General features: G+C 34.3%; 1 protein-coding gene across 3 annotated transcripts in view; it reads left to right on the top strand.

Annotated features, from left to right (window-relative positions):
- Positions 1 to 23,783, top strand: part of LOC116463738 (arf-GAP with Rho-GAP domain, ANK repeat and PH domain-containing protein 2) — a 182,333-nt gene that overhangs the window by 133,814 nt on the left and 24,736 nt on the right. For all 3 annotated transcript variants that reach the window (XM_058434826.1, XM_058434827.1, XM_032146988.2), the window contains exons 26-27: positions 2,868 to 2,985; positions 9,665 to 9,793. In XM_058434826.1, coding sequence (XP_058290809.1) covers positions 2,868 to 2,985; positions 9,665 to 9,793 — 247 coding nt within the window. The remainder of the gene's footprint in view (positions 1 to 2,867; positions 2,986 to 9,664; positions 9,794 to 23,783) is intronic.

The following is a 23,783-nucleotide window of genomic DNA, read 5'->3' on the forward strand; positions in this document are numbered from 1 at the left end:
AAATAGTGTAATGGGTCATTTTTGAAAAGGCAAAATTGATGAAATCTACTTAAATTAAAAAGCATGTTCTCACTCATAGGTGGGAATTGAACAATGAGAACTCATGGACACAGGAAGGGGAACATCACATTCCGGGTACTGTTGTGGGGTGGGGGGTGGGGGGGCGGGGACAGTATTAGGAGATATACCTAATGCTAAATGACGAGCTAATGGGTGCAGGAAATCAACATGGCACATGGATACATATGTAACAAACCTCCACATTGTGCACATGTACCCTAAAACCTAAAGTATAATAAAAAAAAAAAAAAAAGATTTTCTTCAAGTTCTGGAAAATACTCCGAGCTTAAATACTTGTTCCTCCCCTTCCTAGCTTCCTAACGTTAGACAAGTTATTTGCTCTGAGCCTCAGTCTTCTCACCTGTAAAATGAGGAAAAATCACAGTATTGCATCATAGCATTGATATGAGGATTCAGTAAGATAATGCATGTAAAACCCTTAGCACATTGCTCAGCATGTAAGTGTTTAATAAATATTACTACTAGTGCTGTTACAATTAATAATAATCTCTCACCCTTGTTTTCTATACGTTAACATCCAATCTTCCAATTTATTTGAATATAACTCTGGGATATTTATTTGGATAACTCTTTTTCTCCCTTGAGAGTACTGATCATTTGTGATGAATTAAAAATAGATGTTTGTCATGCTACTCTATTTAGTAATTTGTCTGCATTACAGATAGTAACTGATATTTCAGCTGGCTATTTGGTAAGACTGTTTTATTTGTATGAACAATAGACATTCTGCCATGTAACAGAAATTTGGCTTTAGCTACTTATCTTTTTTAAAGTCCAGGATTAAACAGAGTCACAACATTAGATATATTTGGACTTAAATATATTTTGATTTTAAGTTTTGTGTTTTTAGTGATTATGAATTGTAACTATACACCATTAAGTACATTACTTAGTACATGAAGCTGAAATATTAATACTATAATTATAGGTTTTGTCTTTATGAGGCATTTGCTTTGCCACTCCTTGGCCATGTCATATTTCTTATACTGAATGCATAATGCTGATCATAAGAGATCTGAGGAACTAGTAAAGACCAATTAGCACAAGTTCATCACTAATGCTGGAGGAGGTATTCAAAGCTTATTACTTAAATCTATACGCAGGCTCTTTAATAGCGCATTTTAATTTTGTCTTCTAAAGTCACAACAGAAGTTATAATTGAGCCAAGTTCTTATGTTATCCGGTGTGTTTAGATAAAGGACTTTCCAGTTTCACCTATAGTAACTCCAAATGCTCTTTAGAAAATAACAAAAACTATTTAAAACCAATTACATAGGTTTTAATGCTTACGATTCTGCAAAACCCTGTAGTTACATTTATCTCTGCTAATATTACCTCAACCCATGGAGGTAGATGAAGCAGGTGATGTTCCAAGTTTATAAGAATGGAAACCGGGAAGTAAGAATACTAAGGCCAGAAATACAAACCTGGGTCACCATAATCTCGACTGGACGTTCAGTATCCTGATCTGCATATTGTGTAGAGTGATAATTTCCCAAGTGTGGAGTTTTAGGTGTTACTAAAGAGGAGCTTTTGGTCTCTCTTATGCAAGGAATAGAGTTCTGGTCTTCCTGTTTCAGACCAAGGTGCTTCCTGCTGCCTGTTTCACAAATGGGTTTCTCAATAATTTATTATTTTTTTAAGAAAGGGCTAGCCTTAAAAATATTGTATGTTCCTGCAGATCAACAGCATCACTGAAATGATTCGTCTACTCCATACTGCTTGATGTTCTCTATTATTCCTAGATGCCATAATGTTTTTTTTTCTTTTAAGTTTATATTTCTTTGGGCTTTTCTGAATAGAAAATAGTGGACTTAATTATATAATTATATTCCAAAAAAGCACTAAATTTCATAAAATACAAAAGGTAGACTTTGTGAGTTACCTGCAGTGAAATAGGTTTTTTGTTATTTATGTATGTGCAGTATGCTTATGAGCAATTATGGGCAGGAGAAATGGAAACAAATACATATCTAAAGAACTTTCAGTAGAGACATCCTTTTACTGAAAATGTGCAAACCAAGGTGCAACTGCAATATTATAATGTTTAAAACATCATTATAACTAAATTCTAATTGAGGAAAGCCATTTTGCTTTTGGCTAGCATGCACTTAAAATTGGCATAAGCAAAAACAAAAAGAAACAAATAAAAAATTCCAAAAGTCCCTGAAGAGGTGATGTGCTTATACAGTGGCCTCAGGCTTTGGGACTTCTGTAGAACCGACCCCCAGGTTGGCACTGCAGACTCTGACATCCGCCCTGGAATCCTGGTTCCAGCATACTTTGGTATCCCACCATCTGTCACTTGGCATGGTAGGGCACACCACAGACTACCAAGACCCTGGAGCTTTTTGGCATGACTGATAGCCATCGACTGTGTGTAATTTAGAATCTAGGCTGAATAAACCAAGTCACTCTACACTCTTAATTATAGAACTGATGGGTAAAAAGTTTTACATTTAGACAACTGTTGGATTCATTGTCTCGCGAAGGTCATTCCACATGTAATTCGGTACATTCTTTCCTTCTGAGTGGTCTAATTACTCAGTAAGTGATTAAAAAATTATCTTATGTCTATATTGTAATCTCTTTTTGTACTTATGTACATTTTATGGAAAAGATCTGAACATGCTGTTTTCTGCATGGGATTAGGGAAGCTGGTTTTAACCATGCTCAAAATAAATTCAAGATATCATTAAATGGTGGATGGGGAATATTATTGACCTAGCATAAGGCTACTTCTGTGTCTAACATGTTTTTTGAAAAAAATATTACTTCTCTTACAGATATCTCCTGTGATGGAAGCAGAAGAATTAACTAATGATATATTAGCAATAAAAAATATTATTCCTACAAAAGGTGATATTTGGGCCACATTTGAAGTCATTGAAAATGAAGAGCTAGGTAAGTGATTTTTATGCTAGGGATTCTTAAATTACTTATACTGTAAAAAAGTACTCTTTAAGACAAGACTTTATAAACATTTTATGTCTTAACATCTTGTTATGATTTCTTTTTACCTTAGTGCATGTGTTAATATATATTTGAGTTGCCTTTTTATGATTTTACTCATCAAAATAATTATATTACCTTATTGACTATAAAAATACAGTGCAAGACTTTAGGTATCTCTTTTGCTGCCTCAGAAAAGAAGACCTTTGTTTATAAGGACAAGAGATTTGATTTGGTACAATATTCTGAGTGGTATGAATTACTGTTATTTAACAAGAACACTATTATTTAACAAGAACAAGGAATGTTGATTTAAAATATTGTTTATTCTATAAAATAATTTTAAAAGCAGCAGAAGCTTCATTTTTGTCTTTTTCTTTTTTCTGTCTTTAGTGGATCAAATATTTTGTTGTCTTTCATCTCCAAGATGCCTAGGGATAAAGGGAGCATTTAAAGCACCTTGACTACCCCAACAGTCAAGTGCTGAATGAGCTTAACATTTTAATAACACCATGTGGTTTCAAAGACCTCCAGAAAAAAAAAGATACAGAATGTCTTTGTACCTTCACCATCTGTCTAGCTGCTACCTTGCTACCTACTAAGGTCTTGGGACACTTTGGAGTATAGCTGCCAAACTGCCAAAAGGAGAATCTTGCCACCCTCAAGCTTAGGATAAAAATTAAAATTCAATGTTTAAAATACCCTGTAGTATGTTATTAGGAGTGTTGCAATCAGTGATAAAATGAAATGGGATTGTCAGTACTTTGTCTTTATGTTTTTATTCCTGTATTATGACTGTACACAATTCTTTAAAATTTAAAATGTTTCAATGTTATTTTTAAATATACACTGCCAAGATCTAATGACTATGGTACTTTGATGTCAGTTCACAGTGTCTCCCTCAATCGTTCTCAGTCCTCCTCATGTACAGAAATACCCTGGCAAATGACTCCTATTACCCACCAACTGTCAAGTCCCCAGATTCACATCTGGGTTCACTTTACCTAACCTTCTATGGCATTTATTGTTAATGACTATTCCCTTTTTATCTGATGATCTTCACTCTGTTTTCCATAGTGCCTGGATTCTCTTCATCATTTTCTGATCATTTTACCTCTTTTGTAGATTCTCCTTATTCTGTTTTCTGGGTTTTCCTTGCTGCAACCTCCTTTGCCATCTTTCCTCATGTTACCTGTGTTTTATTATTATTAGATAATCTCTTCTATTTTTTGTGCTTTGCTAACATGTATGAAATGATGTTTCCCAAATATACCTTTGTTCTTCTTCCATCTGGCTCACACTATTACCTCTTTTAAAACCTAGACTAAAAGTTTTATTGTACTTTGTCTCATTTCTCTTTATAGTACTTATCATCTTGATTTGTACTTGTCTCTTTTGATGGGGGTTCCTTGGAAAGTAGGAACAATCCTGTTTTTTTTTAAATATCTAGTGTCTAGCATAGTGCCTAGTAAATGGTAGCCATAAAATCTATTGAATAAGTGAGGCATGATTTTGTATGACTCTGTGGTACAAGGGTGACAAAGTTTTTTATTTTTCATCTTTGTTTAAAGAATGGGTCACTTGGTTACCAGCTTTATTATATTTGTACATAAAGGTTGACTGTCAGCATTATTTCCAGAAATATCTTTCCACGTTACAAATTGGTTTACATTGTTCCACCACGTAAAACCCTTTTATTATTTCCTCATTGCATATTCATCCTTCACAAACTAAGTAAAATGTCTCTTCCTTCATGATGTTCACACTGATTTCTTATCATTTGTTTAAAAATCTATAATACTGTATACTATATGACTTATAGAATAGTAACATGTATATACCTGGTTCTGCCCTAGACTATACATTTTTTAGGGCATTTACCATGTCTTTTAGGCTTTATGTTTTTGACTGCTTCTCATAGTGCAGTTGATGTGGATCAAACTCCACAAAAGCCTTTTCAACTGAAGTGGGCCAAAAAAGTAGATGCATTCTGGACCTGAGTGATATGGATTGTGGTTCCTGGTATAGATGCATCCAAATGTGGGAGGCACATAGACAGAGATCTCTACCTGTAGATCAGGAACCATGAAGAGATCTCAAGGCCCTGTTTAGTGCCTGGACAGATGATTGTCTCCTACACGCTTCTATTTCTGTTGCTTTTTAAAAGTTTGATAGCAGAATACTGAATTGTGGGTTTAGGGGTAGGCATCCCCTCCCTACCTCCCTTGCCCTCTCAAAGTTTGAGTACACTAAAGCATATCTGTGTGCCACTGGAGCTCTGTATCTCTGGCTACTGGCCATCCTAAGAGGAGCAAGCAGGTGGATGAGGATAGGAAGTAATTATATATAGCTAGAAGAGGGGTTCCATTATACCAAGAAACATTGTTTTGAAATTTTATCTTGAGCGATCAAGGGATGTTTACCCTCAGAATGACTAATTATAAACTTGAATGTGATAATTAGTATATAAAATGCTAAGATTGAATTGGATTTTTTTCTTATTTTTACTTCTAATTAAAATAAAGTTGTCTTTATGCCAAGATATCTAAAAAACTAGGAGACATCAAGTTTTGATTTGTGAATATGTCAATGTATAAACAAAGAAGTGTGTCATGTACACCTAGAAAGAATACACTTAGAGTTAAGAATTCAAATTTGGCATGGTCTTAATGTTTGGTCAACTGTACAAGTAGAAATTGCAGGAAGAGAAAACCTCCCAGAGGAATAATGGTAGGAGAGCAACTAAAGGGCCTGTGGTTATGTGGGTTTACTGAAGCCAGTGGAACGTGTGTGTACCACATGTTGAAGGCTTTGTATCTAGTAACATGCAGGGAAGATAAAGTGAAATATGAGAAGGAGATAAAAGTAAAGGCATAGGTAGTAAGAAGGGTGTAGTTGAGAAGAATGTCAGCCAGGCAGTTGGTGTGTTTTCTAATGTAAACATAAATCCTCCAAGTAATGCAGTAAAAAAATGAATGAATGAATATATAATTTATAAATATGTAAGCCAGAGTGCTAGATTTTAAATATCTGTATATTTTAAAGCAGGAGTTCTCTATATCCAGTGTTTTGTTTGTATAATAAATGTTTGGTAATCTTCCCTTTACTGTCCTGAGGTAACCTATTGTACTCATTAAAAATTAATACCCTAATTAAAATATAAAAATAAAGGGAACATATGCATTATTAGCATGTAAATGCTGGGAAACTCCTATATGCCTGAAGATGATGAAAATAGATTCTTAAACCTGTAAATGGAATCACCATGGATGTGGCAGATACTAATTCAGATCGCTGTAGTCGTGTACATTTTTTTTTTTCACTTAAATGATATTTCACCATTACTGTCGTTGGTGAGATGGTGCACAACTTTTCAGGAAGTTCTGACTAAAACAGCACAGTCATCCTTTTTTGTTTATATGGTAGTCAGATTCACGGGAAAATATAACCATTTAAAACATTTTAATATTTTTGACGTTTTCATTTTATATTACATTGGTATGAAATATACATTAAACTGAGTTAGATTCTCTTCCATAAGAGCCAGTCATCCAAAATATGCTATTATTTTAATGCTTTACCTTAAATCTGAACCCATCCTCTGCCAACGTAGACCCCTTTACCCTCTAGGTTTTTCACATCTTGAAAGAAATTTAACTGCTGAAGGGCCTCATTTAAATAGGCTTCACTGAGAGATCCAAGTTTGCGAAGCAGTTACTTTTTATGCAGTAATATCAGAAAAAGATGGCCTTGTTTCTTCCTCATACCTACTATGATGTGGAAGATCTGTTTATTTTTTGTTAGGATTATTTCTAGCTCTTCTGACAGACACATAAACTGCTGTTATCTTCTGATTATGTGGACAGGGCAGACATTGTTTTTCACTTTGCTTATGTTACCCAAGAAAACAAATTACATGTGAGAAAACCATCATGGGAAGGCTTACATATGTGTCCAGAATAAAATTAACTATAATAGTTAAGATTTTGGGCTTTAAAGTCAGATAGGTTTGGGATGCACATCTCTGTTCCTCACCTTAACCAGCCATGTGACTCGAGGCAAGGGGCTAAACCTTTGTGATCCTTAGGTTTCCTTACATGTGAAATATGAGTAATAATATCTAGTGAAGCGTGTTATCGTGAAGTTTGAAAGTGATAACTGATTTAAAGCATCCAGTATATATAATGCCTGATACATAATTGTTATTCCATAAATGGCAACCATTACTGGGATCAATAGTGTCTTAAAGCTTGAAAGTAGTAGGCTCAAAAGGGGGAGGGGGGAGGGATAGCATTAGGTGATATACCTAATGTAAATGACGAGTTAAGGGGTGCAGCACACCAGTGTGGCACACGTATACATATGTAACAAATCTGCACATTGTGCACATGTACGCTAGAACTTAAAGTATAATTTAAAAAATGTATTTAAAGCCATACATAAAGGGAGTGCCTATTTTATAATTAGTTTTACCTTCATATACATCTGACTTCAATTAGAAGACAACAAACTTATGAGTTAGTTAACAATTGAATTATAACGTTGGCAAATTGTGGGCAGTTATGATGTTTGCCCAATCTTTTAGAAAATTATTTGAAGAAAAGTAATATTGACATAGCACAAAAGATTTTATCTGGCTTTATGATGACTCATTTTGTCTGTGAGTCTTTCTGTTAGTATGTTTTTTTGATTTATGGGCCATCAAAGAAAATTATGAAATAATTTGTCAAATATTTATTGAGCATTTATTATATACTCAATACTATGCTGTGAATAGGGGATATATAATAGTAAACAAGATGTATATTTGTCTTCAGGATGTATGGCCTAGTGGATTTTTTCTTTCCTTCTTTATTCTTGCCATTATTATAATGAGTTAGCTTGCTCCAATAAGCACAGAATGCAGAACTGGATTTCTCTTTACTGGATAGGGAGCAAACATCTGATAATGTACATTGGAAGCAGACAATTTATTTTCTTATCTGAAACTAGGAATTGTTGATGACTTCTGATATGATATGTTCATAGCAGGGGAAACCAGTATTAGGAAGGATGTGATATATTTATTTAAACTTGTGATTTTATTATCAGTCACATTATGATGGATCATACAAGTATGATGCTTTTGATATGCTCTTTCCTGTTTGTCTTTAGCCTCATTACTTCAACCAAAAACAAAAAGCTCAAGTAGTATGTGCTTTATGTTTTGGATGGTATGAAAGAGTTGAATTGACTTTTACATAGCTACAACACTAGGAAAGCAGCATTGACATCTTCATGTCAGAGCTTCTTTTCTTATTATTTCAGTTGTGCTATTTTCAGTGTACTGATAAAAAGTTTGAATTTCCTTTATTCCAGCATATGTTTCTATTGCTACATTTAATTAACTGATTGACATATTTTGATCATCAAAAACTTTTCTGTGAGGCTTTGATTGTAATTCTAAAACTTGGTCTTTTTAACTCTATGCTAAGAATATATGCTGCATTTAAAATTATGATTGCCTAAATCAAAACGTGTATGGATGAATATTCTTCAGAGAGATATATTGAAGATGTCATGTAATTTCTTGCTAGTTGGCCTATTATGTCAATAGTTAATATATAATATTGACACATAATGTTTTTTATATTTCCACTAGTAGTTAAATATAGACTATTCAGTACTATTTTGTAAATGATTTTAATGTTTTCTATAGAAGTTATATTTTATAATTTTATATTGATTATGAAAATATTAGCTATGAGGAATTCACTAGTATTGATCTAAAATTATGAGTTTGATCTTGTTGGGATAAACAAAGGATTATGAATAATTTATGATTATTATTTAGTAACGGACAATATTAAGTTTGTTAGTCCTTTTAAAACCATTTAATTGCATATAAAAATAAGAAGGTTTCCTTAAACAAACCAGTATGTTACCTAAAAAAGAGGATGGAGGATGGGGATGGTGGTTCATGCCTGTTCATCCCACCACTTTGGGAGGCAGTGGTGGGAGGGTAGCCTGAGCTCAGAAGTTTGAGGCTACGGTGAGCTATGATTGCACCACTGCACTCCAGCCTAGGTGACAGGGTGAAACCCTGTCTCAAAATAATAATAATAATAATAATAATAATAATAATAATAATAAGAAGAAGAAGAAGAAGAAGAAGAAGAAGAAGAAGAAGAAGAAGAAGTATTGTGCAAGGGGTAGAATTTATTTTACAAAGGGTAGAATTCTGAGATTTTTATCAAAAGTACTTCTGATTTTTTTTTTCATAATAATTTTTTTTTTATTATACTTTAGGGTTTTAGGGTACATGTGCACAATGTGCAGGTTTGTTACATATGTATCCATGTGCCATGTTGATTTCCTGCACCCAGTACTTCTGATTTTTAAAAATAGTTCAGTAACAGGTATTCCTGCATGATTAATTTATATAGTAAATGTTATTATGTGCTTAATAATTTTCTAGGTCTTAGGATATCTTTTACGAAGTCATAGTGCTATTACTGTATAATATAAGATATGATTGTGTATAATGTTGCCTACAGATCTTTTCAAATGGATTTTTTAAAATTTATAATTACAAAATAAAAAATTGTTATCTTCATATATTTTCCATTTGATTTGAATTTATTTTTTACAGAGCGTCCTCTTCACTACAAGGAAAATGTACTGGAGCAGGTGCTTCGGTGGAGTTCATTAGCTGAACCTGGCTCTGCTTACCTGGTGGTGAAGAGATTCTTAACCGGTGACACAATTAAACACTGCAGTGGTAGGTGTCATTACTTCACATTGCAGCTACGATTGAAAATTCAAGTGGTTAAAGGGTAATTAATATGGCAAAAGTAATATTTGAAAATGTGAAAAATGAGTAGCTAGATACAGAATGAACTGACATAGTACATATATAAGAAAGAAGAATATATGGACAGGAAGATATTTTCCCAATGTGTTGCTCTGTGGTAATAGTTGGCTAATTTGATTGTACCAAGTTCAGGTCTTTGGAAATAATAGTTTGTTTTTAAAGGTTGTTTACCATGCTTATGCTTATGTATTTTCCTCAATTTTTAGATTGAGGGCAAGTCATCTCCGTGAACTACATTTACATTGGAAAGCTTTCTGGGCATTAAAGGAATGCTAATTATATAGGCTCTGAGATAGAGTGCTTGCTATATATCTCACATTTTTGTGATGAAGTTGGAAGATAAATGCTTCTAAAATAAAATACTTCCAATAAGAATGCTTCCCATCCAACTGGAAGGAGTTAGTGCGCATGTAAGGTTAATTAAGTAAGTTAGCTAGCACAGTGAACTATATAAGACCATTTCTGAACCTCTATGAGATCTCAGACAATTTTTATTTTGAAACTTAATTATTCTTCTGTTGTGTTGTTATCAACTGAAAGATCAAAAAAACAAGCCAGGATTGTATACAATCCAACTCAAAAAGCTAAGGATTGAAATTTACGATTACTTTTATGATTAATATTAATAATAACCATTATTTCTTAATCGCATATCAGCAGAGCTCAACACACACCAAAGCTCATTTAAAGTTTTTTTTTTTTTAACTTTCTTGTAAGTTATATTACCTTTTGAATTTTACAAATGAAGGGAAGAGCAACTCGGAGAACTTAAGTAATTTGCCTTATATTATTCAGTTATTAAGTATTGAATTGAAGAACTGATTGGTGTTCCTCCTAATTTTAATCATGTGAAAAAAGGTGGGGAGGATGGTACAGCTCTTCAGTGCTGTAAACCTACTCAGTGTCATTGCAGATTCTCTAGTTAATAGTCATAATTCAGAGCTCTTAATTGTACCAAAGCTTATCATATAAACTTCTGATTTAATGACACTGTCTTTTATATCTTATATACTTTTACTTACATGGAAGTACTTTTACAAAATGCAAGTAGTGTAACAATTTTTATGTCATTGTGTTCTTATAAGCATCTAAAAAGCCAAAACAGATACTAACTCTATACTGTAGAAATGTAGACTTTCAGAGACCGTTATCCTGTTTGAAATTTTTTCATGCTCTTACATATGATTCTGACCATATACTGCCTGTGCCTTCTTATGTTTGCAATAGGATTTCTCTGTACTCGTGTGAATGCACGTGTATGAATGCACATGTCATAAAGCAGTGGCTCTCAGCTAGGAATGATTTCCCCTCCCTCCCCTCCCCGCCCACAAGACATGGAACATACAATGTCTTGAGACATTTCTGACTGTCACAACTTGGAGATTGGGTAGGGAGGCAGGGCTTCTGGTATTTAGTGGGTACAGACCATGGGTCAATGCTGTTGTTGAGAAACCCTAATTTAGATAATCTGTGATATCTGTTCTAATTCGTGAATTCAGCTGTTCTTTCATTTTCTGTTGAAATTTTTCTTTGCTTCTTTTCTTCTGATATTCATCTGAAATATCTCTAATTCTCCATGTTGCAACATGTTTAAAACCTACACCTAGGCATAATACCTTTGCTGTTGTGTGAATGCTAGTAGGTTGGCTATATGAAAAAAAAAATAGGTAAGAATTAGATCCTAAAAGGCTATGTTATAAGTGAAGGTTCTGTATGTCTGAGGGTAACCCAGAACAAGTTCACCATTAAATGCTACTAATCTTCAGGGCATGGCTGGTGGTGGGTAGCAAACAACCCAACAAGGTGTAGATTGTGCTGGTTTAGAACAGTCATATCTGAGTAAAACCTTTGTTGTGTAAGGGCAAGAAGAAATGGTACAGTGACAGCTGGTACATTGGCTGTAACCACAAACTGGGTAGGAAGATTTGATGTTTTCGTGATGTTCCACCTATCCCATTACATCTTCTAGATGGAGATATGAGTGTGTCCTTCTGTTATAAAAGCATCAAGCCTCTGTAAGATCTAAACAAAGCATCTTGTAGAAAAAAAATAGAGAAGGACTAGAGAAGCCAAGCAGAAGAAAGCAAGCTGGAGGCTTAGGTGATGTTTCAGAGATTTGGATGAAATATTCTTTGGTTTGTGTTGTTGTTTGCTTCGAGATGGAGTCTTGCTGTGTCACCTAGGCTGGAGTGTGGTGGCGTGATCTCAGCTTACTGCAACCTCTGCCTCCCAGGTTCAAGTGATTCTCCTACCTCAGCCTCTTGTGTAGCTGGTATTATAGGTGCTCATCACAATGCCTGGGTATTTTTTGTATTTTTATTAGAGACTGGCTTTCACCATGTTAGCCAGGCTGGTCTCGAATTGCTGACCTCAAGTGATCCACCTGCCTTGACCTCCCAAGGATGAAATATTCTTTGGAGTAAAATATCAGTAAACTTCTGTGTCACTCTCTTACCCACTTCAAGTCTCTAACAGGGTAGGAGCCATAAAACCTACCTCTGTCCCTTAACTATCCCTACTACCTCATTTAATCCAATAAATATGCATCTTGTTATTGTACCAGGAACTTTGCATGAAAAAAATAATGTTTTAAAAGAAAACCATCAGCAAATACATTAATTGGATCATTTCATATTTGTAGTTATGTAGTCTGGTCAAAAATAAGAGAACCTATAAAATAAATGTCTAAAGTACTCTTGTTTTCTAGCCCATAAAATTTTTATAAGTATTGAATTAGAGTTTGATTTATATTCAGATTGTAAAAGCAAAATAATCTCTTTCATTATGGTTGGTTCTCCTTTTGTTTGAATTTAAGCTTGCCCTTTTAAGGAATCTGTAATATTTTTAAAAAATCAATTTCTTAAGTCATGATTTTTTCTTATAGTTGTGACTTAAAGCAGCCTCAACTTTATTAATACCTCTTATGGGGCATACTTTGTGATAGACTTTTGATAATTTTGGTATTCAGTCTAATTTATTTTTGTCTCGGCAAATGTCTCCTAAATCAATCACAATGACTACCTACTCCAGAGTTTTTGCTGCATTTCATTACCTCTACTACACCTTAAAATTGGGATCTAAAAGGAAAATAATGAAAATAAATCAAATATGATTTCTCTGTCAGTGTGTTAGCAGATAAACTAGAATCATCTCAGAAATACTCAACTGTTCTTCAAAGAAAAATGGGAATAATGTTACAGATTTATTTTCCTTTCTTAAGAATTTCTTATTCTAACCTGGGGCCAAGTAGAAATCATCAGAATTTGAAAAAAAGGTGGGGAGCAGTTGGTTGCAACCACATTTTTTCTCAGTAACAAATAGCTAATATGTTAACATTTTGTTAAAAATAGAGTTGCCCTATAACATCCTTTGTACCCTACACCCCCACACTAGATACCTAGTTGCCACGAATTTTACTCTGTCCCTACATTTATAATTTCTGTCTGTCTATCTACGGCTTGCATTTCATTCGTTTTAGGAGTTTTTTTCCTGATATGTGGAACAAATTATAACCATATACTTTGCTTGACATTATGTTTTCACCACTTCCTTTTAAAGCAAGAATGTTATATAAAATTTGCTATAATTAAGGGGTTTAATTTTCTCAATTTTCTTTCTTTATCTGAACTATTTAAAATGTGGACTTCACACATAAGAAAGAATATATTTTAGAATCTAGCACTTAGTTTCTGCTCATTCATTTAAGGTAAGGAGGTAACATAATTTACTTTTATAGAGTTAGATAGGAGTAAGTACATTTTTTGTTGCCTCTACTTAAAAATTATTTGTGTGTTTCAAAGGCATTTGATTTCTTAGGAACATTTTGTGCCATTGCCATTATTGTAATAAAGAGCTAACTAATTTTAAAACAAAGGTAATAGTCCTCAATTTTTTTCTACTCCATATATTATGACTGAACTATTAAGATAGGGAGAATGAAACTTCATTTACATTGCTATTTAGACAGTGTCATAGCTTACCTAATTAAATCATTATTTATTATTATTATTATATATTATACTAAACTTCAACATATCTATCACAAGCAGACCATAAATGTATAGCTTCTGTAAGGCTCCAGAATAAATAATCTGAAGTTGCATAAGTCTTATTTTAAGCGCCAAAGTTTTTTGAAAATTATCCCAATAGAATATGATACATGAGAATGAAATTTTAATGATCTAAATGGGAGAGAAATACTTATATGTAAAGATATAAGATGTAACTCAAATGCATATTTCTTTGAATTTCTAAGTTTAGATTGCTGTATATGACAGATGCTATGGAATTAAATTTGCATTAGAATAGTGTAATTCAAAATGCAACTACTCCAAGTAAATTCAGACCTGGAAAGCTGAGCCATTCACTATCTATGAACTTAAAAAAAAAGACGATTTCAGCAAATATAATACAAATCCATAAATTTACCTAGCTGATATAACTTACATTTCACTCCCCATCATGTTTTCTTAAAGCCAAAGATGTACAAGATATTAAAAGTAAGACTTAGGCCACTTAAATTGGAAATTTTTCTTTTTTTTTTTTGAAATTGATGATAGTCACTGATATTTACTATGGAGTACCAATTTCCTGACATTTTCTAAAATATAATTCTGTGGTAAGAAACCCTATTGGTAAATTTGTATTAACTCTCTGTATCATGCAGTAATCTATAGAAAATTTAAGGTATTTAAATTTAAGAGTTTTGTTAAGCATTATCTATACCCAGAAAGAACAGAAATTCTAAATGTATGACAACTGTTGAAATATTAGAGTACAAACAGCATGAATTAATAGACTACTCTAGGTCAGGATGTTTATGAAGAGCTTCCAATCACAGAAAAGTAGTTCAACTGGATAATTGTAGACATCTCTTCTTTCACTGAATGTGTCTTATTCAAGGAAATATCATTTCTTAGTTTTTCTTGTACATGCTATCCTTCTTTAACAAGGCTATATTTTACTCTTTTACTCACTAAAAGTACATGTTGAATAAACTTTAAAAATATATAAATATATGAAACAGTTTATAACTGGGCAAGTACTGACCAAATTTTAGAGGACTGCCAACTCACTTTTATCTAGGTAGTTAGAGAATGCTTTCCAGAGTATATATCATCAGATCATTACCATGAAAGCTGGATTGTAGTTCTTGGTATTTTGGTTTGGATAACTCCTGGGATATTAAGATAGGGAGACTAGAAGAGCTTGCTGGTTGGGAGTGATGGATGGAGCCACAGAATTCAGTTTTGGATGTGCTGAGCTTTAAGGGTCTGACGTGTGTTTGAGGATATATGTCTAGAAGGGAACTAAATACCTAAACCTAAGACATCATTGTATGGAAAGTGGTTTTAGCCTTGGCAGAATACTAAGTCATGCAATTTTAGTGTGAGAGTAAGAATATCAGAGACACAACACCAACATTTAAAGAACCGATGTTGCAAAAGAGGCCCTGTGAAGGAACAATCAGAAAAGTTTCAAGAAAGAAAGAGAGCAATGCCACGTAAATTATCAAAGGAGTAATTTTTAGGAAAAAAGAGTGCTTAACAGTGTAAAATGATGCGTGAAACCAAGAAAGGCACCTGGACACGTATTGTTATTGTGGTTGATAGTGATGGTGGTGGTCATGGTAATCATGACTATTACTTAGAAGTATCCCAGGATAGAAGACAGAATTTCATGTTAGATATTAAGAGACCTGAATTCATATTCTAGCATGTTGCTTTCTAATCTTGTCACATAATTGTGAGCCACAATTTTCACATTTGTCAATAAGATGATATAACCTGTCTTCCCTACTTTGCAAAGTTGCATGAGAATCACATGAAAGAAAATATATCTGAATCACTGATTTCAGTGATCAGAAAATATATCTGATCACTGAAAACTCCAGTGCTCTCTGCATTTGTTAACAGTATGCTGAAAATTATACATTCATTGAATATAAAATAAATATATCACTGACACTAAATTATATTTTAGAAATGTTTATTATAATTCAATGTAATAATGAAAACAGTATAGGAAAACAATTTTCTGATTTCTGCAATTTGCTGTGTTAGTAGTAAAATAGCAAAAAAAAAATCTCTGTTTTTTTTATTGAACCCTGTTCCAATAGTAACTATATTTATAATTTAACTATTTATAAATAATTTAATGATAGAAGGATGTCAGCAGGCTACTTGTTTTGTTAACCACTGCTACTTCCATACAGTCTCCCTTCAGTATCCATTGGGAGGTGGGTTACAGGACACTACCACATCTCCCCCCTGCCACCTGCTTGTCATGGATACCAAAATCTGCAGATGCTCAAGTCCCTTATATCAAATGGCAGAGTATTTGGATGTAATCTACGCACATCCTTCCCATACTTTCAATCATCTGTTCATTTATAATACCTAATGCAATGTAAATGCTATGCAAATAGCTATGCTGTGTTTTTTTCTGTTTGTATTTTAAATTGTTATTTTTGGTTTTTCAAACATTTTTTGATATGCTACTGGTTGAATTGACAGATGCGGCATCCATGGATACAGAAGGTCAACTGTACAAATAACGTAAAGGAGAATAGATTGGAGTGAAGGGGGCATACTTGGTTTATCCTAAGAAATAGATTACTTTCTTGAAGTGTCACAATGTGTCTATATATATTAGCCTTAAAAAGATGCCCCCCCATTAGTGTTCTAAAAATAAATCTTCAAGTGTTAATTAAAAAAAAGAAAATAGGAAAGAAAGAAGTAACATACTATCAAGCAGCAGTTATGCCCAGTTTGGTGTCTTCTCAGGTAAATTTCACCAAAATGCGTTTTGAGTGAATATCACACAGTGAATGAAAAATATGAGTAATTCTCCCTCATCAAAATTATTAAAAATGCATCTATACAGTCAATTCTGAAGAAAAGAAAATATGCATAATTTTGAATTTGGAAGGACTTTTTAGATGTTATCCTGCAAATATTGCAAAATTACTTGATCTTGGCATAATTTTAAGGGGATTGCTTCTCATGGAAACTGCCCATTTGTGCCCTTCATCACTTAGAATACATGGGGCAGGTAGAACTTGGAACAAATAATTTTTTAAGATAAGGCACAGCTCTGAAGAAATAGTCTTTGCCAGCAAGAGAAGAAGAGAGACACATGCAGACCACGAAAAATAGATCAATTTGTTGTGTATTTCCTTGTCACTAATCAGATAATATGTGAGAGACAACAATAGTTCATAGTTACTGTGAATTTAGTATGTGCGCTGGGCTAAATACTTTACTTACATTATTTTATATCATCTTCCTACTGTCTTAGGGTTGTTTACTACTACTTACAAATGGAGAAACTGGGATGTAGAGGTATTACATAACTCTTTCAAGGCGACCTGCTGATAAGTGGAGAAACAGGCATTATAGTCAAGATCTCTCCATATCCAGCTTATATATTCTGTCCTAAACCCCTTACTATCCTGAAATCAAAGATAAATCAGATATTAGGTTTTTAGACTCTTAGAAACTAAATCTATAAGTCTTCAGACTTTTGTAAGGGTAGTTGTTTCTGTAGTGTTTGCCTTAGACTCTGCAACACAGAGAAAAATTATGTCCGCCCTCCATTAATTAAACAAGGACTTGCATTCTTCTTGTTTTCTGCCAAGCTCTATTCTGAGCAATTTATATACCACATCCACTGGGTAAGTACTGTATGTATTCTCATTTTGCAGATAATAGAGTTGAGATTTAGAGATTACTGCCTGCGATCTAGCAGAGAATGTGGTTGTCATTCAAGCCCATGCACTCTAGTGCCAGAATGTGCTCTTAGTCACTGTATTGTGTCAGCTCTTACCTAGGTTGGAGAAGATAAACCAAAGTCTACATTATTTTAAACAGGAAATACAAAATGAATACGTATTTAAGAGAGGTGAAGCTGTTAAAATGTTTGTTTGTCACAAACCAGGGAAGCCTCAGAGGAGTAAAGAGTAGCTCAAATAAAAGTGAATTTTCTCTCCCTTTATAGCTTGCTTGTCGAAGTATGACAGGTGTACCATATTGTAATGGGAGTGACTATTAGATTATATTTTCTGTGGATTTCTTGTAGCCAGGTCAACCCAGCACTGTAGATAAGGCCCATGCCCTTCAAGAAGTACAATGTTGGCAATAGCAAATATATGGAATCAACCCAAATGGTCAGATAGACCATAGATAGACTGGATAAAGAAAATGTGGTACATATACACCATGGAATACCATGAAGCTATAAAAAGGAATGAGATCATGTCCATTGCAGCGACACAGATGTAGCTGGAAGTTGTTATCCTCAGCAAACTAACACAGAAACAGAAAACCAGACACCTCATGTTCTCGCTTATAAGTGAGAGCCGAATGATGAGAACACGTGGACACATGGAGTGGGGGAACAACACACACCAGGGCCTGTCCATGTTGAGGGCAGAGTAGGGGGAGGGAACACATCAGGAAGAACAGCTAATGGGTATTTACATTAATACCTAGGGGATGGGTTGATCTGTGCAGCAAGCCACCATGGCACATGTTTACCTATGTAACAAATCTGCACATCCTGCACATGTACCCTGGAACTTAAACGTTGATAAATAGAACAGTTAAATTATGAAGCAAATATGATGTTTCATGCATTCAAGGTGATATTACATCTTGGAGTTTGGTGGCATGAGAGAAAAAATATGGACCAAAGTAGTTGGGAGAATCTTCATGGATGAGTTAGGTCCAGAAGTAGGAATCGAATTTGTACAGAATCAAAGAAAACAGGATTTCTCTCAAGATCACTCAAGTGACTAACTTGAGTCATACCACAGAGACAAGGATTGGTTTTCCAAATAGTGTATTATTATCAATTGAACTTAAATATTATATTTTAGTTTAATAATTTACAGAGATGTATAGGAATTGTCCATTTATTTGATGTTTTAAAAGTCAGGAAGAGGAGTGTAGGCTTTTGACTTTAGGAAGGTAAGGCTTTAATCATTAGAAAAGTAGGGCTCTGGACAGGGCTTTTATAAAATGAAGAAGACTGTGTTTTCATAACAAGAATCTGCAGTTGTATGTTGGAGCCAATAGAAAGGTAGGACACGGAGTTAGAGAATTCTGAAATCCAAGGATTAGAGAGAAAAGGAAGTGTGTAGGGTGATAACAATGGGAATGAAGTGGAATTGAATCCCAAAGAGAATTGCTGAAAGAATAATGATTGATTGCTAGCTGCCTGGACATGGAGGGTAAAGGGGGGGAATATATATCTGAGAAATGCCATTCCTGGGTGTATGTTTCTCTCTCCTCTTCCCCTCAACCCCAGCCTCCTCCACCTATCAATTATTCTGTTGGGATTTGGGGCTGGTGGTTAGGAGATAACTGTTTTTGTACTAAAAAATTGAGGTTTTTGAATGGCTTAGAAAAACTATTTTTTTTGGAGGTGCAAGCTTTTCAGTTTCATTGCCTGGTTACATGATATGTCTGTTATGCTTAAATAAATTTGGCCATTCTGCTTTGTTTCCTACGTGTGATTTTTAAGAGCTTTTCTAAATTAATAACAAGTTGATAGCTCAATATAACTTACAATACATGTTTGTTTTCTTACCCACAGTTTTAATTCTAAAGACCTTTCAATAAACTCCAACCTACCCTTTCTCATCCTAGCAACTACCAAGAATAGGGGAGGGTTTTATGATTCCGTAGTGGTATCATAATGTATGCTGTAATTTGATTGGAATGAAAGATCAAAAGCTAGTAAATGAAATAGTACTTATTAATGTGCATCCCAGGATTTATCTCTGGGAGAATTTAGTGCTTTGGGGAGTGTGTTAAACTTTCAAACCTGTTATACTCACACAAAAACAATAGATGGTTTTCCCTGGTAGCAAGGGAGCTTTCTGTCTAGCAAGAGGTCAAGGGAGTAAAAAATATGAGTGAAGTACTCCAAAGTTGAGAGTCCAACCAGTACCTGAACAGTTTGGAAGAATGAATTACTGGAAGCCATTCAATTCATGACCTTCATTTTGTTACATACGAAGTTACACACAGTGTACCCCAAAGTGTGTAGCTTTATTTTCGCCTTTAATTGGTGGCTTTCTACTTATTTTAACATCTTGGGAACAGACAGGAATTTGGTTGAGAGCTTTTAGAAAGTCTTTTAAATCATAATATTTATCATAGAGCTTCATATTTCAAAGTATTTTTTGTTCTTCCCTCATCCTTAGCATATATTCCTTTCAAAACTTTCATCCTGAGTCCTTTAATAGGGTGCACGCTGAGGTTTATACTCAATATATTCAATCACATACAATGATTGTTAAAGTAAATGTTACTATTTAAATGATATTTAAAATTTAAACAATATTTTCCCCTAAGTCTGTTTTTTTTATGACTATGAGTTGTTTAATACCAGACATAGGCTTATTTCTTGGCAAAAATGGAAAGGTTTATTAATTTGAACAAAAATGTAAATGAAAAGTACTGTCAGAAGGTGTGAATGGATTTTACTGACTTAAGCAATTTAAATATCTATAGTTCACAACTTGATTATAACTTGCTTTTGAAAATACCTATTTGTAAACCAACAAGACATTATAGATGCCTTTCTTGACTCTCTTTTCTAAATCAGCTACATGACCAAGTCCATACAATGTTTAACAAATTGCTTACTGTACTTCTTAGCTATAAAAATCCTTTAAAATATTTCTCTGTGGAATTGAATATTAAGGCATTGTACCAGAAGACAAATTTTAGCAGTATGTTTTTCAGTAATTATTTAAAAGTCACAAAGTACCTAAAAATCTATTAGTATGACAGCGTGATCAATAAAATACTGTCTGAGGTCAGTATGTGTGTCATGAAAACTATCGGGTTTGTTATATATGTTTATTCATGGTTAGGATCAGTAATGTGATTAATCCTGGGCACTTTTGCTTCCAGGTGGTCATTCCATGCTCATATATTTGAGTTGTAAGCAACTATTTGTATTTTTAACTTTTGTTCTCTTATGCTAATTTTAAGTGTGAACATTTTTGTATTATTTGCTGCATTAGTAAATGTTTTCCCCAAACAGCTTAAGGGTTGTTGGGTTTAAGACTATTTTTTTTCTTTTTTTTTTTTTGAGATGGAGTCTCACTCTGCTGCCCAGACTGGAATGCAGTGGCACAATCTAGACTCACTTCAACCTCCGCCTCTCAGGTTCAGATGATTCTCGTGCCTCAGCCTCCTGAGTAGCTGGTACTACAGCCACACACCACCACGCCTGGCTAATTTTTTGTATTTTTAGTAGAGATGGGGTTTCACCCTGTTAGCCAGGCTGGTCTCAAGCTCCTGACCTCAGATGATCCACCTGCCCCAGCCTCCCAAAGTGCTGGGATTACAGATGTGAGCCACCCCGCCCGGAAAGACCAATTTTTTGTTTCTAAAGTTTTTATTTTGTAAATTTCAGAAATAATGCATGGATATTTAAAGTTCTATCACCTTAATACCAGGAAGGTATTAGACTGATAGACCTGATACAGTGTTCTGCCATACATCTTGTGTGTACGTTATCATATGTAAGGCCCACAACAATCCTTCAGGATAGGTGTCATTACTCTTATTTTACAGGAAAAGCAGAAGCTGACACCATAATGACCATATCATGGCTATTTGGCTTGAGGTTTCTCTTTTTATTGTTCTTCAGTTCTCAAGTAAGCAGTTGAATATGTATCTGGATTTCAGGGGAAGTTTTAGACTGAAGATATACTGACAAATTTGTGCATGATAAAAAACACATACAAATTTGATGTTCTCACAAAAAAGTGTTTTTGTGTTACAAAAATTAGTTGAAATGATTTCTACGTGTGGCACATTGTCAGTTTTGCACACGAAATATAATTACTGTTAAAGGACCTACCCTTTTTTATGTACACGGAGCCTTTTATTCATAAGCTACAACAAATTACAGTACATGGGAGCACAAAGTGTATTGTGCTTTTTGGTTTTGCTTTGTATTTATTTATTTCTGCTAAACCAGACCTAGTCTTCAATCCCCTTTTCTATCACTTACTAATTTTTTATGTCTTTGGGCAGGTCATTATAATTCTCTGAATCTTATTTTCTGGCTTGTAAAACCAGATCAAAAATTATCTAACTTGAATGTCACAGAATAGGAATCCCAGAAACACATTTAGCCATTTAGAACATGCTAAAAATAAAATGTAAAAATAAGGAGAAAAGATGAATCATTATAACAATTTAAGTGGAAAATTTAGGGCATGCATTCAAACTATAGAACAACATCTATCGCTGGTGGCTCTGCCTCCTCTTCTTCTGCCCTGCAAGGACTGGGCCCTTGGGCAGAACATTGTAGGGCAACGGAGGGGAGCTTTTCTGACATATGCCAGAGTTTTCCTGGGAAGGAAAGAATATCTCAGTGTCTGATGACCCTGTCAATACAAATTAATCCAAAAATAGATGAATCTGACCTATCTTTATACATCACACATCATCAAAAATGGATTTTAATAACAAACATTTTGTTAGATTTTTTGATCTTTTAATACCTGTGAAAGCACCTTCCCAGTCTAGCTAGGTGGAGCTGACTTTGAATTCTGATGCACTCTTTAGCTGCGTGCCTTGGATAAGTTTCATAATTATATCAAACCTGTTTCTACATCTATAAAATTATATTAATTGTGATTAATTTACCTGAAGTGTGGTTCTGAGCCTTTAATGAGGCATTCATGGAAAGGGCTAGCACAGTGTTTGCCTCGTGCTCCACATACACTAGAGGTGATTATATGAGTTGTTCACTAAAGGGTGCCCAGATTAGTACCATTATGTTATCACTTCATGCCTTCACATATTCTGTCCTTTTCAAATATCCTTTGCCTTTTCCCTTTCCGTTGTGTTCCTGGGAATTCTCTAATTTTATTTGTCCCTCTACCACAGTGCCTAACACAAAGCTTGATAGTAAGAAAAAGTACATTTTTGATGGAAGAATGAATAAACTACTGAACTAAAGGCAAAGAGATTGAACAGGTTCTTGGTGGAGAGGAGTTTCCCATAAGGCTATTCTTGAGAAGTGAGAGTCAACAAGCTTTTTTCCGTAAAAGGCCTAGAGTTAATGTTTTAGGTTTTGTAAGCCATAAGGTCTCTGAAACAACTACTCAGCTCTGTCCCTGTAGCATGTATGCAGCCATAGATAGTACACAATGTGAGGCTGCGTTTCCAATAAAACTTTATTTTTATAGGACTAAAATTCGAATTTCATGTAATTTTCATGTGTCATCAAACTTTTGAGAAATTTTTTCAACCGTTTAAAAATGTAGAAATTATTCTTAGCTCATGGGCCATATAAAAATAAGTAGAGGGTTGGATTTGGCCTACAGCCATAATTTGCCAATCTCTGAGCTACAAAAATAATGTGTAAACCAAACTGGATGGAATTCTGGCTTATTAGTCAATGTACATTAGACCCATCATAATAGTAGGAAAAAGATATTATGGAAATGTGAAGGGGCCTCTCTAGTGATATGTTAGGTTTAAACTTGGACTCAATTATTGTAAAATTCCTCAGTTTCTTCTCTGAGGCAGCAATGTCTAGAAAAGAACATGCATTTAGAATTGGGGTTTTACCAAATATCTTATGTTCTGACTTACAGGCGAGAGCTAAACCTTGGGTACACAGAGATATGAATATGGAAACAGTAGACACTGGGGACTCCAAAAGGAAGGAGGAGGTTAAGGGCTGAAAAAACTTTCTATCAGGTGCTATGTTTACTATCTGGGTGACTTGATCAATGGAACCCCAAACCTCAGCATTACACACCCTTGTAACAAACATGCACATGTACTCTTGAATCCAAAATACAATTTTTTTTTTTTAAAAGTTGAGTTTTAGGCCGGGCGCGGTGGCTCACGCTTGT

Source organism: Hylobates moloch, unplaced genomic scaffold, assembly GCF_009828535.3.
Source record: "Hylobates moloch isolate HMO894 unplaced genomic scaffold, HMol_V3 SCAFFOLD_56, whole genome shotgun sequence".
Classification (NCBI taxonomy): Eukaryota; Metazoa; Chordata; class Mammalia; order Primates; family Hylobatidae; genus Hylobates; species Hylobates moloch.